Below are 14115 nucleotides of genomic sequence, written 5' to 3' on the forward strand. Positions count from 1 at the left end.
GTGAAAGCGGAAACGCGAGCGTAATTGATTTCCGCATCTCAAATCGCGGTACGCGTTACGACGTGCACGCGACAAAACGCCACTAGCAGGGATGCCTCAGCCTTGCCGGCTCCACCCGCGGGCATCATCACATGCACATCAATCCCGAAAACTCAATTGGCAAGCATGACGCATCAGATATATTCTACAAAATACTATTCACAACTCCCTGCTCGCGCGCTTGAGAGCTCGAACATCATGTCGCTGATGCAGAAAGGGAAAGCCGGACCAAAAAAGGGGAATCTAGTAGTGAACAGCCTTGTCGTAGGTGGCCATGGCAGCCTCCTTGAACGCCTCAGCGAGAGTGGGGTGAGCGTGACATGTGCGGGCAACATCTGGGGCATTGTTAGCTTTGTTCTGCAAAGATAGATGGTATATTCGACTCACCCTCTGAGCTGGCACCGTATTCGAGAGCAAGAGTGCCCTCTGCGATCATCTCACCGGCGTTGGCACCAATGATGTGGATACCCAATATCCGGTCAGTCTGAGCATCTGCCAGGAACTTGACCATACCCTCAGAGTCGAGGTTGGTCTTGGCTCTTGAGTTGGCGGAGAAGGGGAAGGTTCCGTTCTTGTACTTGATACCGGCCTCCTTGAGCTCCTGCTCGTTCTGGCCGACCCAGGCGACTTCAGGGTGGGTGTACATGACGGAGGGAATGGCACCGTAGTTGACGTGGCCGTGACCCTTGTGGATGTATTCAATGGCGGCGACAGCCTCCTCCTCAGCCTTGTGGGCAAGCATAGGTCCGAATGTGCAGTCTCCGATAGCGCGGATGTGGGGAATCTTGGTGCGGTATTCCTGGTCGATGATCAAGCGGCCCCTGTCGTCGGTCTCGAGGTTGATGTTGTCCAGACCAAGACCGGAGGTGTATGGGCGGCGACCGATGGCAACGAGGACGACGTCGCAGTCGATCTGTAATGGTTAGCATTCTCTCTAAACACAGATGCATGCGCTGGACGTACGGTCTCCTCCTTTCCACCCTTGGCGGCCTCAACGCTGACGTTAACGCCGGCGTCGTGAACCTCACCGGCGGTAACCTTGGTGTTAAGCTTGAACTTCAGACCCTGCTTTGTGAGGATCTTCTGTGTCTGCTTGGCGATTTCGTTGTCCATACCAGGGCCACCAATTTGACCCAAGAACTCGACAACGGTAACCTCAGAGCCGAGACGCGACCATACGGAGGCCTATAATTCGTTAGAAATGCCATGCAAATCAGATCGGTTTTCGTACCATCTCAAGTCCGATGATACCACCGCCAATGACAGTCATCTTCTTTGGCACTTCCTGGAGCGCAATAGCGCCAGTGCTTGTGATGACCTTCTGCTCGTCGATGGTCAAGCCAGGGAAGGGTGTAGCCTCGGAACCAGTGGCGATGAGGATGTTCTTGCCGCGGACGGTGGTCTCGCCACCCTCGGTCAGGTTGACAGCGACGGTGTGCTCGTCCTGGAATGCGCCAGTGCCCTTGATGTATTCGACGTTGTTCTTCTTGAAAAGGAACTCAATTCCCTTGGTGAGGCCGGACACGGAGGTGTCCTTCGCCTTCATCATGGCGGGGAGGTTGAGCTTGACATCGCCGACTTCGATACCGCGACCCTTTGTGTCGTGGAGAATCTGGTGGTAGAGATGCGAGTTGTTCAGGAGCGATTTTGAGGGAATGCAGCCGACGTTCAAGCAGGTTCCACCGAGGGAGCCACGCTTCTCGATACAGGTGACCTATCGCCGTGTGAGCTTTTGAACTGCGCAATCGCCATGTTTGTCGTCGCTAACCTTCATGCCCGCCTGTCCTGCCTTGATGGCTGCGACATAGCCTGCGACACCACCACCGATGATGACTAGGTCCTTGTCCTCTATCCAAGAATTAGCACATGATCCCCTCTAAACCTCGTAGTAATGCGACTTACCAGCCTCCGACGCATAGCCTCGTCGTAACCGGTTCTGGAAGTAGATGTTGGATGCGCAAAATGTCTTTTGGGAGACGGGCCGCGTCGCCCTCTGCATGGCGCGGGGTGCCAGTGAGCGGAACATGGTGGAGACTACCGAAGAATCGCTACCAAGAGAAGCCGTGAAGTGTACGGCGGGGATGACAGGCGTCAATGGATGGGGCGTGGGATGGGAGATGTGGTTGAGCTTTTTGCGGAGCTCGGCCGGGAAGGTCTATGCGGCTTCCGTAGGGTCAAGGGTGGCGCCAAGCTGACAAAGTGCCTCACATCTACTCCGTAACATCTTCGTCTCAGTGTCCCGGCAACCGGTATCGCATTACTCTATATGGCAAATAAAGGGTATTCTGGCTATATGTAACGGCAATGACTCATCCCTTCCTATTCTCAGTCCTCCGTCAACGTCGTGGTGGCCAGTACTCTCGTCAACATGTCTATTATTGACTTGCAGGCCCATCGAACAGTCTCTTTCTCATGCTTCTCGACGATCTCTGTCTTGCTGACAATCTTCTTGAGGAAGAACTGCAGCCCAGCAATCATCTCAGGAGCCTGATCCACCTCCACAAATACTTCGCGTACTGCCCGCTCGTCTCGCTTGTCCTTCGATTTGGATGCCTTGAACGACTCCAGAATCGTCGTGACTAGCAAGACTTCGATGAACGTCTTGGTTTTTGGCTGCAGGTAAGGGAAGTTGAGGTTTTTGAGGCTAGTGATGGGTAGAGCTTTCCGGCCGATCAGTGTGCCGTACAGTTTGCCTTGGTTAACAAGTTTGCGAAGAGATGTGTCACCACCTGCATCGTCATCGTCATCATCCGAGTCATCTGCGCCATCTTGCTTCTCTCCTAGACTCTTGAAGATATCCCATAATGCAAACTGGAAACTCTTTCGTGTCTTGTGATCTGAACAGACCTTTCGGGCGAGGACTGTGTAGTATGGGTTATAGGTCTTCTCGGCGCCTGCGCAATGCACAATGACCCGTGGAATTTCCGCCTCCTGCGACCTCTTGAGGTTGAGCTTGTTCAGTCGTATTTGAGCGTCTTTGAAGTCGCTGGCAGACATGATAGAAACGAAGATGGCGCGCCGAATGTCCGTATTCATGCGGTGTTCGCGGGCAAGTTGCACGAGATCGACTTCGCTGTCGTCGTCCTCAATGTCGATGGTCTTTGAAGCCCTGCCAGATTGCTTTGATTCCTCGGGTTTCTCCTCGTTGCCAGGTTCGTTTCGCCAACTCGCTCCCACTAGCCACCACTTGCCTCTTTTATCTGTGTCTTTGATGTCCTTGAGGCCAACACGTAGCGGCTCGGTTGCTCTGAGGTTTCTTGAATTCAGAGTACCCAACTGCTTCTTCATGCGTATCGTGTGCTCTCTTGAAAGTGCGGAATTAGCTATGCCTGTCTTCATCTTGTTGTTCTTGAGGTCATTGATCGTCTCGATCATAAACTTTGTTCGGACGGGTAGGTTGTTCTGGCCAACCTTAGCCACAGACTTTTGCAGCAAGACGACAATGTCTTTGAGTGAAGTTGGGTCATCTTGTCGCAGTTGCGGGCCCGATGCCCTGACTACTCTCAGTAGGAGTTCGGTATTGATCTCCGTAAGTTCGTCTAGGAAGAACCGGATGTAGTCGAAGACGATGTTGCTGCCAATGACTTGATACGTGTACAGCTCCGCGACTACAGATATCAGGTTTGCCGTCTGCTTTCCATTTCCGTCCTTGTTCGGCTGGTAGTGTTGATCGAACTCTGCGACGATGCGTTCCACTATTTGCGCGCCAAAATCGGGTCCGATGACTTTGTACACGGCAGCGATGAAACCAGCGTGTAGGTTTAGGAAGGTATCGAGGAGAGCTGTCGGATCCGACAACATGCCAACGAGCAGGTCGACAAGTGTGTTGTTGACGTAGCCTCGAGGGTTGTTTTGGTAGATGTTCTCAATCTCCTTCAGAATAGACAGTATGTTGGCTTCAGAGAGCCTGTTGAAGAGACCCTGAATTTGCCTCTTGAGACGCAGCAAAGCCTCCGTATCTGAAGCAGGGGCTGCTCTCAGCGCAGGTGGTATGTACTTGGTCGGTTGGGCGTTCGCAGCAACGGGGGCAATGTATGGGTTTTCTCGTACACGTGGTTTTTCCGGTTCCGCGTCCTCCATTTCGTCGTCCTCATCGGAGCCCAGGCCGTCTTCAGAGCCATCCCCAGTCTCGTCATCTTCGTCGAAGCCTGTCTCTTCCAAATCCATATCGTCCTCATCAAATGCGGAACCTTCCGACTCGCTGTCCTCTTCCTCGCTCGACTCCTGACCTAGAGCTTTCCGCCTCTTGCTTGCAAGCCAATCGTCGTCCTCTTTCCTCTTCCTCTTTGTAGGTTGGGCATCCTCTTCGTCACTGAAATCTCCAAGGTCGCCGAATATGTCGTCCAGACCATCGTCTGCTCCCTTGGACCTCTTTTTGCTCTTCACGCCTAGCCTCTTCTCCAACTTTGCAATCTCAGCGTCATCTTGCGCCAGCTTTTCCTGGGCGGCGCGCGAAAGTTTAGGAGGCGGAGGCGACGTTTCTTTGTGCTGTGAGGGCTTCGCTTTAAGGATACCCTTTAACGGTTTAGGCGACTCTTTCGCAGCTATCGGGGGTGGGGTGGCGTCGGATTCGATGTTGTCCCAGTCTATCTCCTCTTCCTCGTCGTCGTCGTCCGACTCGGCTTCTCGACGTGGACCGCGGCCATTGTGTGGATGCGAAGGCGCTGGCCGTCTGACCTGCTTGTTCTGGCGCTTCTTCTCTACGCGATCGGCCTTGCGCTTGTCTTTGCGATTCGGTGGACCATTGCGCGGTCCATTTCGTCGGTTGTTGTTCGCTGGGTCTGCTGATGTTAGCACTGAAACGTTACCAGAATTAGCTGAGAGTATTACCGAACTGATTTCTCAATTCCACGGGCAATTTGGGCCCTCCGAAAGCTGTGCGCATGTTGAGATGGTCGAGACGGTACGGTCGCAAAAAAGTTCGAGAAGTCGGAGTTTGGGTGAGAGAATCCCCGCGTCTCCGCTCCACACGGACGGCCGCGGGCATCCCACCATCCATGCAACCAACTACTACATGGCGCGCGCACCATAGCACTCGACTTTCACCATGGCGCGAGACCACCTAACCAACGAGGAGGTACGATCAGGTCAATTAGGCAAGCGGCTGTTCAACACTGACCTTTGCAGTTCTTCACACGGCTCGCCAATCTTTTCGAGTACACGCGCACCAAAGGCCACGGCAGCGTCTACCTAGTCCAGAAGCGCATGACATTCGGTACCTCTGCTACACCTCCTCCAGCCAGCAAAGTCGCCGACGATCCATTATGGGACACACATCCTGACGAGCCATTACCTGTCCTGATTCGCGCACATAACAACGGGAGCGACAAGAAGGCAGGCACCGACAGAGAGGACATCCCCAAGATAATATTGAGCACTGTGGTGAAGCCAGACGACTTGGACGCATTCTACGCACGGTATGCTGAGGCGTGTAAGACAGGCATGAGTGGGCTGAAGAAGCGAGACAAGAAGAAGGCGAAGAAGACTAAGAAAAAGAAGAAGGGCGAGACCAAAGTATGAGGAACATCGGAAACTACGAAAGCACGAGACGCACAATAAACACGTCGTTGTCATAAAGCACCAAACGATTGATCTTGAGGGGTCATGCGGGCATCATCAAGAATATGCCACTGAAGGAGAAGTGCTACTGAAAGAAGGCACAACGATGACCTGGACGACGAAACTGTAAAATGCGGCACCAGTTCACGGCGACTCTCAGGGAGTGTGGTGCACCAGAAGATACCACTGAATTATATCTATACATTGCAGTCCCCACAATTGTCCTCACAATGTCTCGGCCGTCTTCTTGAACATCTTTGTGCTCACAGGCAGTGGCTGCCCCATCCACGTCGCTCTTTGCGTGTGATCTCTCAACTCATCGTCGGTGTTTGGATGAATCAGTGCAGACAATGGCCCTCTGTTGATCACGAGCCAGGGAATGAAAGCACCGAATTGCTCTGCTGGTCGTTAGCATAGGCATAGAGGTGTGTTCTCTCCATCCCGTACCGGGTGTGAAAATGTTGACTTCAAACATGGCGAGAGGATGAGGACCAATGGGTCGATCCCATACTCGGTAGATGCGCAACTCGGGGACTTCGTACTGTATCAGCAATCATGCAAGTCGTATGCATGGATGTTGTACTTACATTCGCGGCGTATCCGTTCCCACAGCTCGTTGGCGAACTTGACCTCGTCTTTATCAGACTGGAGGAAGTAAATGTGAACGCTAGTTGCTGTCAGATACATAAATAACTGCATCTCAACTTTAAGACTTACTCGAAGCCTCCTCGAATTCCGTTGGTTATAGGAGCTACAAAGGACTTGTATGCTTCGCTCTTCTTCTCGGTTGGTGGGTTTACGTAGGATTTCCCGTCCTCAGCCCTTTCACTGTACAATGTTAGCACGGTCTCGTCTAGATACATTATGGCAGTCAAGCTGTGTAACGGAGAGCTTTCAAGTGCAACGTACTCGGGCAATGGCTCGAGGCCTTCGTAGCCTTTCAGAGGAGACGCATACGTGTAGAGATTTGGATCGGCCATCGTTCAAATTGAACGCTATGTTGATGTTCAAATGCACTTCTCTTGTTGTATCGCACAACTTTTATAATTGACAAAACAATCAACAATACGCAGCGGAGGTCTTCCGTTTGTCAGCGCGGAATTACAGCGGCCTTGGTTTGCAATACCCCAATGCAGTCAGTCAGCCCATGTACCAAGTTACAGATGCACTCATACATATGGCGTGCATCATGTCAAACGTTCTATCATGTGAGAATGTGTGTCAAGTCCAGATTGCGATGTAAGACGAGTGAGCCGTCAAGTCGCACGAAAGCCTTACGTTCAATCTGGGCAACGAGCGATAGTTGGAAATACTTCGTAAGCCGACGGGGAAAACGTGTCTAGTATAGAGCTCTCTATCAATAGGAAACGCATTGATATGACTCTTCACCGACAGATAAGGAGGCGGCGCAGGAACTATAAGTCCTTATCGATACATGTCGCGCTTCACATAGGCGTGCACGGAGCCTTGGAGGGGTGAGTCAAGCACCCCGCGGCCACCCAATATATTTCGGAGCGCAACGACCACCCATTGAACACCACACGATACCCCAATACCGCAACCATGGCCGAAGCCACCTACTACATCGACGAAGACGTCGGTCACGACACCCCAGAGCAAACTGGCGACGAATCGCTGCCCTACAAATCACTCGGATACGCTGTCCTCACCCGCGGCGAGACAGCCAAGTTCCTCACCCGCAAGAGTGTCACCGGCGAGATCGCAGAGGGCGCCGACGCGACATCGAGGTTAGAATGGAAGGATGCCGCCAAGTCGGCCATGAAGAAGGCCGTCAACTACGCCAAGACGCAGAAGAAGAAGCAGGAGAAGGACCAACAATTGCTTGCGCAGCGCATGAAGGAGGAGCACGACCGCAACAAGGTGCTGGATGAGGCTAAGAAGATTGTCATAGAAGAGGACAAGAGCCTGCCAGCGCCCATCAAGATCAAGCTCGACGACACCGACCCGAAGAAGATTACACTGGGAGATGGCAAGGACACAAAGGGCACACGTGTACGCGTCTTTGGTCGTGTACATCGCGAGCGGAGACAAAAGGATGTCATGTTTGTTACCTTAAGAGACGGCTACGGTCAGATGCAAGTCATCTTCACTGGAAACCTCGCAAAGACATACGACGCCCTTACCTTGACCCGCGAGACCAGCATGGAGATTTTCGGAGAGCTGAGAAAGATCCCAGAGGGCGCACACGCACCCAACAACCGCGAACTGCACGTCGACTACTACAAGATCCACGATGGATGGAAGGCGGCCGGTGGTGACGATGCCATCACCAACAGAGTATCAAAGGACACTGAGCACGCGACACTACTTGACCTGCGACATCTCACTCTCCGCGGAGAGACAGCCTCCAAGGTCATGATCGTCCGCGATGCCGTCGAGTTTGCCTTCAACCAAGTCTACAAGGAGATGCGATTACGCAAAGTCAGCCCGCCTGCGCTCGTCCAGACGCAGGTCGAAGGCGGTGCTACGCTCTTCAAATTCGGCTACTACAACGAAGAAGCCTACCTCACCCAGTCCTCCCAACTCTACCTCGAGACTTGCCTACCATCCATGGGCGACGTTTACTGTATCGAGAAGTCTTTCCGCGCGGAGAAGTCGCTCACGCGCCGCCATCTAGCAGAGTACACGCACGTCGAAGCCGAACTCGACTACATCAACTTCGACGACCTACTTAACCACCTGGAAGAAGTCATGTGCCGCGTCCTTGAAGTCACAATGGCCGACCCCGTTGTGAAGCAATACATCATGGACCTCAACCCAGAGTTCCAGCTCCCCGAGCGACCGTTCAAGCGCATGAAGTACCAAGACGCCATTGACTGGCTCGTCGAGCACGAGATCCCCAATGAAGACGGCGAGCCGCACAAGTTCGGTGACGATATTGCTGAGGCTGCTGAGCGTCGCATGACGGATATCATCAACAGGCCCATCTTCTTGACCCACTTCCCCACAGAGATCAAGGCTTTCTACATGCTCAAGGATAAGGACGATGCGCGGGTCACCGAGAGCGTAGACTGCTTGATGCCTGGTGTTGGCGAAATTGTTGGAGGCAGTATGAGGATGGACAACTACGATGAGTTGATGGGTGCGTTTGCACGTGAAGGTATCGATCCTGCGGCGTACTACTGGTACACTGACCAGAGGAAGTAAGTCATCCACCCACCCACCAACACGCCCATATTGTGTTCAGAATTCGCTAACACAACCCTCTAGGTACGGTTCTTCGCCCCACGGCGGTTACGGACTCGGTCTCGAGCGCTTCCTCGCCTGGCTTTGCAAGCAGCACACCGTCCGCGACTGCTGCCTGTACCCCCGCTACTTCGGCCGCTGCAAGCCTTGAGCAAAGAGCCCGACGTCCCCCTCCCACGTATCTTTGCCCCGAAGCTCTCGTTCTACGAAAACGAGATGAAGTATGAGTTGAAATGATTCGTGCAACGTGGTTTCACGAGAGCCAGGCTCCCGCTTGTGCCAGCACACATGGCTTCTATTGTCTTGTCTTGTCGCATTAGGCTGAGACGAATGGGTCCGAATCGTTAGATGAAATCATATCCAATCAACATGTTCCCATGCGCCCCCGCCTTGTTTGTGTTTTGTTTTTCCCCGGTCAAAGACTCTGTGTTGTAGCCTTATTGATGTATACATAACGAAGCGGGGGCGATAGGCCATCAGCAAGTGCCTTGGGTCTTAGTTCGCTGCTTATCGTGCAACTATGTGCGACGTGTCTGACATGGTGAACCCGGTGAACCCCCCAGTTGGCCCGCAAAGTCTCCTGCTCTGCTTCATTGATTCTCACGTAAGTGAGCCGCAACTTCACGTTTCACGTCAATTTCATTTGCACAGAGGCACAAGAAAGGTCATAGACACAGCATCCACCCAGTTCATAGACCGACTAAAACTACATGTCTTCCTAAGATACCGCATCCAGATACCCTCCCCTCCCTTCCCGTTTCAAAACCAGTATACAAGCTTCGCAAGTATACTAGTTAACGTGAAACCGGTCAAACTCGCAAACAGCGGAGGGTTGGGAGAAAGAAAGTTTAACACTTTGGCACACGCGTTCAGCTTTCCCTCCCCCCAGAAGAACGCCGAAGACAAGGACGAGAAAACGAAAAAAAAGCTCCTCACCAAGAGCTCAAAATGTACAAAGTAATACCCCGTGTGAAACTCCTCGCTATGCAGTTGTGTGGTACAGCGAAAGAAAAGCGTCCCTGGCAAAAGCGCGCAGGGACTTGGCAGTAAATAGCTGTCCGTACCGGCAAACAAAGACGTATGGGTGGGGGGAACGAACGAGCGCTGAATTCGCGCATCGTGTGCAAAACAGGTGATCCGCCGGAAACAAGGTACGGGGAATGGGGCAGAGAGAGAGAGAGAGCTTTTTTTCAAAAAAAGAGAGCAAAAATCGTTGACGTGTCGGGCAAGGACCGTGCCGCGCGTCCGTTAGCGAACAAGTGTCATGTTCGAGTACGGAAGTTGAGCGGGTTGGCTGAGCTGACGGCTGAGCATTCCCAACGACTTCGCCACGGACAGCCTAGGAACTATGCACTACCTTGACGACAATGTCTTGGAATAGTATGGCGGAGTTGGTATCTTTGGTATTGAGTGCATGAGGAGTGTTGTGGGGGGCCCAGATGGGTCCAGGTTGCGCGGTGGCGTCACGACAACCAGGCTAAATGTTTAGGTTCAGATCCGGTGTGCTTGAACAGGAATTAAGCTCCAAGTCGACGCTGAATGAGCTGCTGCAGCATCTTCAACTGTGCGCGCTCGTCATCAGTGGGCGGTGGTGGGTCTGCGTTGGACATGGCGGTGATGACGGCCGGGGGAGCTTCGGACTGTTTCACGTGGATTAGCGCCGAGGATCAAAACAAGGCCGGTGGGCCACAGGCTGTCTTACAGTGAGACCGAGGATGAGCGCTTGAACTGTGCCCTCACCCAGGTTCATTTCTGGCGTCTTGTTTGCCAGCTGTGCCAGAGATAGTGCTGCTTGCTGCTGCTGGAAGTTGTGCGCAAGGAAATTTTGCATGGACGCTCTGCGATGTGACGCAGCTTCTGCGGACTTGCGGGCTTCGGCCTTCTTGACTACACGGCCACTGCAATGTGTTAGTGACGAGTTTAATGAGCTGCTGATGTGACTGTATATACCTCTTGACCTTGCTGACGAAGTCAAGGATGACTCCCTTCTCCGGAACACGGAAGACCTTGGAGTTGACATCCTTGGGATCGTTGTCACCAAACACATAATTGCCTTCGCCATCAGTGTCGTCGTCAGGATCGTTAGTGATATCGATCAAGCCATTGTTTCGCATGCCACGTGAAAAGGTGGGCTCGACATATTCGGGTTGCTTGCGCACTCGCACTCTGCGTGGCACCCGAGTTACCGGCGCGGCATCGGCCATTTCAGAATCCCCATCTTTGGAACTCAAGTCGTTCTGCAGCAGTAAACCGCTGCGAAGGTCATGTTCGATATGTCGAGGACACCTCCAGGCATCCCGCTGCGATGCCTCAAGGCTGATGTGTGGTGGGTTAGCGAGAGGCGGGTCGACGCAGTCCAAGTGCCAGTACGCGTGACAAAAGTCACACTTCAGCATTTGACGCTTGTGGCCGCTCGACACTCCGCACTGCGTGCATAAAATGACTTTGTGGTCAGCATCAATAAGCCTGGTGTATTCTGGCTTCTGGTAGCCATAGCCACTGTTCTTCGCTCTGTTGTGATGTCAGTGCCAAATCACGCGACAGAACGCGTCACACTTACAGTGGAAACTTCTTGACCTCCTCAAAATACGAGCCGTCGGGACGTGCAGAAACGCCCTCGAAGTTATTTTGAATATCAGAAGGTAGAGCAAACGCGCGAGGATTTGTGCGCTCAAGCTTGCTGAAGAGGGGACCCAGGCTAGGATACGATTCTGCGGCATCGTCGGATGCAGCGAACTTCGTGTTGCACTCATAACAGTAGAACGCTCCATCTGGAACCTCTGTTCGCGGCGGATCGCAGCAGAGAAGGTGAAAGACGCGTGGACAGTTTTCGCAGCACACAAACTCGCCTGCGCCTCTACACGCAGAGCAGAAGTCGTCGCTCTCTGACTGTGGCGAGTTCTGACATTCTGTTAGAGGTGAAGAAAGGACAGAAAGTGGAGGAGAATATGGAAATTTGAGCGGCGTGATGTCTGTAGTGAGCAACATTGATGTTGGGGATGAAAAAGAGAAATTGTTGTTGATGAGTTGTGTGGTGGAAGAGGAATGGTGTGGTTGGATGCTTCGGGAATCCAGTGGCACTTACCGGGTCATTGTCATCAGGCCCCAACTGTCTCGAACCGCCACCACCAGTAAAGGCTACACCAGCAATAGGTCCTGCGTCTCGGTTTTTGACCGGCCTATACGTGTAACAGTTAGCCTTGTAATGATTTGATGACATGTACGGAATGTACGATGCAAACACGTGCAAACACGTAGAGCTTGCTCAGTCGACGCTTACAGCCCTGTGCTGAACCGGGTACATGCATCGACCAACGCCGAGAGATTGACAAGGATGCTGAGAAAATGAGCTGGGAATACTTACGATCGTTTTGTCCTGGCGCCCTGCCCGTTGGTGAGCTTGACCCGCTTAGGTGCCGGCCCCACTGCTGGCGTTGAAGGACGCGACGACATGGCAGGCTCAAACTGAGGTGAGGAGAAGCGCGACGGATCCTCTCGCAGGCGCTTGGTTCCATGATTTGGAACTCGTCCGGCGCGTCGTGGTTGATCTGAATCAACTGGTGGCCCCACAGCGATTTGAGAGTCGGTCAGAGACTCAGTCTCAAGAATCTCGTCATCAAAGCGAACATCAGAGACGGGGGGAGGGAACTGCTCGAACTTGCGAATAGGCTGCTGGTCCACCATAGCCTTTCGCATCTCATAGATTCGGTCATCTTCCGCTTGCTGTTCTGCAGTTGGTGGCTGTTGCTTGTAGGCATGCTTTCCAAAAAGCTTTCCGGCATTTCCTTTCATCTTTTTAGCAGCACGCGCAGCCGCAATGTTCTTTCCCTTCTTCGGTGGCACGACAGGCGCAGGTGCAGCGGGTTTCCCGTTGACCTGCACAGGCTCTGGAGGGCCTTTCTGGACGATCTCTTCATTGACGTCTGACAGCTCAGAATCGCTCCCACCGGTGTCCGGTGTCCTCGCTGCTGGAGTGGGTGCCCCGGTCGACAATCCTCCTTCCACATCCATTGCAGAATCCTGGGCCCGGGTTCCGTTGGTAGCGGTTCGTTTCCTGGGCGACTTGGACGGCTGTCTCGGCGTTGACTCATTTGAGGTATCTGCAGTGGCTGGTAGAGCGGGTGCGCTGCTGAATGGGTGAGGTGCTTGACCCGAATTTTGGTCAAGAGCTGATTGCAATGCTCTGTGCGAAAAGCTTGTAGCCGAATTAGTAGAGTCCATGAACTTTCGATCTTGGTAATCGTTGACGGCGGAGGCAGAGTCATCAGGAACAATTTCACTACTAGCCCTAGGAGATGGTTGCTGACTGAAGAATGAAGCTCCGTGATTCATCGCGAATTGCTGGTCAAAGCGCCCGTTCTTGCCCAAGCCCATCCTCGCCTTTTCCTCTTGCTTGAATTGCTTGATGAACCTGCGAAATCGGACCATCTGCGCATTGGTGCTGTTTCTTTGTATAACTGATTCGATTGCGTCTGCCAAGTTGGAATCGATTTTGCTCTGCTCGTAGGCGCGCCTCAAGGCAATGCCCACGTAGCGCTTGCCCGAGTTGCTGTTGGCTTTGGAAATCGCATCGTTGACCGCAATCTGAATGCGCTGTGTCGCAGCCTCAACTGGCTCCGACATAGAGACTGCCTGTACTGCCGGGCTCGCGGAAACCGAGGCGCTCTTGGTGTGACCGATTTTCGTTGTGGGCGTCTTGCCATTGACAGGTGTCTTGCTCTGCACTGGGGTCTTGCCCCTGACAGGAGTTTTCGACACCTTCACTTTCTTCTTCGGTTTTGTCGCGGGCTCGTAGTCGTCGTCCTCGTCGTCTTCCAGGATGGGGAAGGCGGCCTGCATCTCTTCCTCCTCCTGCCGCTCCGAGTCGTCAGGCTCGAGCTCAGGAGCTGGAGTGACCTCTGGCGTCGACCCAACCTCGTCACCACCGAAGCCCAAGCTCTTCCCCAATAGCGAATTTCGAGCAGCCGGTCCGTCGAGAGCGCGCGCGCGCTGCTTGTCCTTGGCCTTTGGAGGGACACCGAGGGGGGCCATGTTTTCCAAGACGCCGTGCCGCGCAAACCCGTGCTCTTCGAACGATGGGGCCAGAGTTTGCGGTTGGGGTTCAGTCCACTCGGTAATTGAACGCTGTTTCTTCTCGTTGGCGTGCTCGCTCGGGGTGCCGGTGGGTGAGGCGTAGGGCGTGGTGCTGGACCTTTGTTGCGATTTGAAGTCGCGCGACTCCCGGAGAGACTTGCGGAGGGCCGGCATGGCGAAACTACAGTTTGGTCAGCGCGCTATAACAATCACGAAGACGGTGAGACTTACTTCACG

General features: G+C 53.4%; 5 protein-coding genes across 5 annotated transcripts; 2 read left to right on the top strand and 3 right to left on the bottom strand.

Annotated features, from left to right (window-relative positions):
* Window positions 1-282: 282 nt before the first annotated feature.
* On the bottom strand, window positions 283-4924 carry J4E86_006421 (uncharacterized protein; the record flags this gene model as incomplete). Its single annotated transcript, XM_051446950.1, has 8 exons — window positions 283-374; window positions 427-952; window positions 1003-1224; window positions 1271-1753; window positions 1808-1887; window positions 1942-2194; window positions 2398-4823; window positions 4870-4924. The coding sequence occupies 8 exons, from the start codon at window positions 4922-4924 to the stop codon at window positions 283-285; spliced, it is 4137 nt and encodes a 1378-aa protein (XP_051301435.1).
* Window positions 4925-5086: 162 nt separating this feature from the next.
* J4E86_006422 (uncharacterized protein) lies at window positions 5087-5559 on the top strand (the record flags this gene model as incomplete). The annotated part of the gene is made up of 2 exons (XM_051446951.1): window positions 5087-5116; window positions 5167-5559. The coding sequence occupies 2 exons, from the start codon at window positions 5087-5089 to the stop codon at window positions 5557-5559; spliced, it is 423 nt and encodes a 140-aa protein (XP_051301436.1).
* A 264-nt stretch (window positions 5560-5823) lies between these two features.
* J4E86_006423 (uncharacterized protein) lies at window positions 5824-6578 on the bottom strand (the record flags this gene model as incomplete). Its single annotated transcript, XM_051446952.1, has 5 exons — window positions 5824-5996; window positions 6046-6132; window positions 6186-6265; window positions 6316-6426; window positions 6508-6578. The coding sequence occupies 5 exons, from the start codon at window positions 6576-6578 to the stop codon at window positions 5824-5826; spliced, it is 522 nt and encodes a 173-aa protein (XP_051301437.1).
* Window positions 6579-7161: 583 nt separating this feature from the next.
* J4E86_006424 (uncharacterized protein) lies at window positions 7162-8956 on the top strand (the record flags this gene model as incomplete). The annotated part of the gene is made up of 2 exons (XM_051446953.1): window positions 7162-8762; window positions 8830-8956. 2 exons carry the CDS (start codon window positions 7162-7164, stop codon window positions 8954-8956), a joined length of 1728 nt encoding a protein of 575 aa, XP_051301438.1.
* A 1366-nt stretch (window positions 8957-10322) lies between these two features.
* On the bottom strand, window positions 10323-14052 carry J4E86_006425 (uncharacterized protein; the record flags this gene model as incomplete). The annotated part of the gene is made up of 6 exons (XM_051446954.1): window positions 10323-10445; window positions 10508-10703; window positions 10756-11316; window positions 11366-11706; window positions 11891-11984; window positions 12170-14052. 6 exons carry the CDS (start codon window positions 14050-14052, stop codon window positions 10323-10325), a joined length of 3198 nt encoding a protein of 1065 aa, XP_051301439.1.
* Window positions 14053-14115: the final 63 nt, after the last annotated feature.

The sequence above is a fragment of the Alternaria arbusti genome (genome assembly GCF_024043155.1).
Source record: "Alternaria arbusti strain BMP 1465 chromosome Unknown scaffold_8, whole genome shotgun sequence".
Lineage (NCBI taxonomy): Eukaryota > Fungi > Ascomycota > Dothideomycetes > Pleosporales > Pleosporaceae > Alternaria > Alternaria arbusti.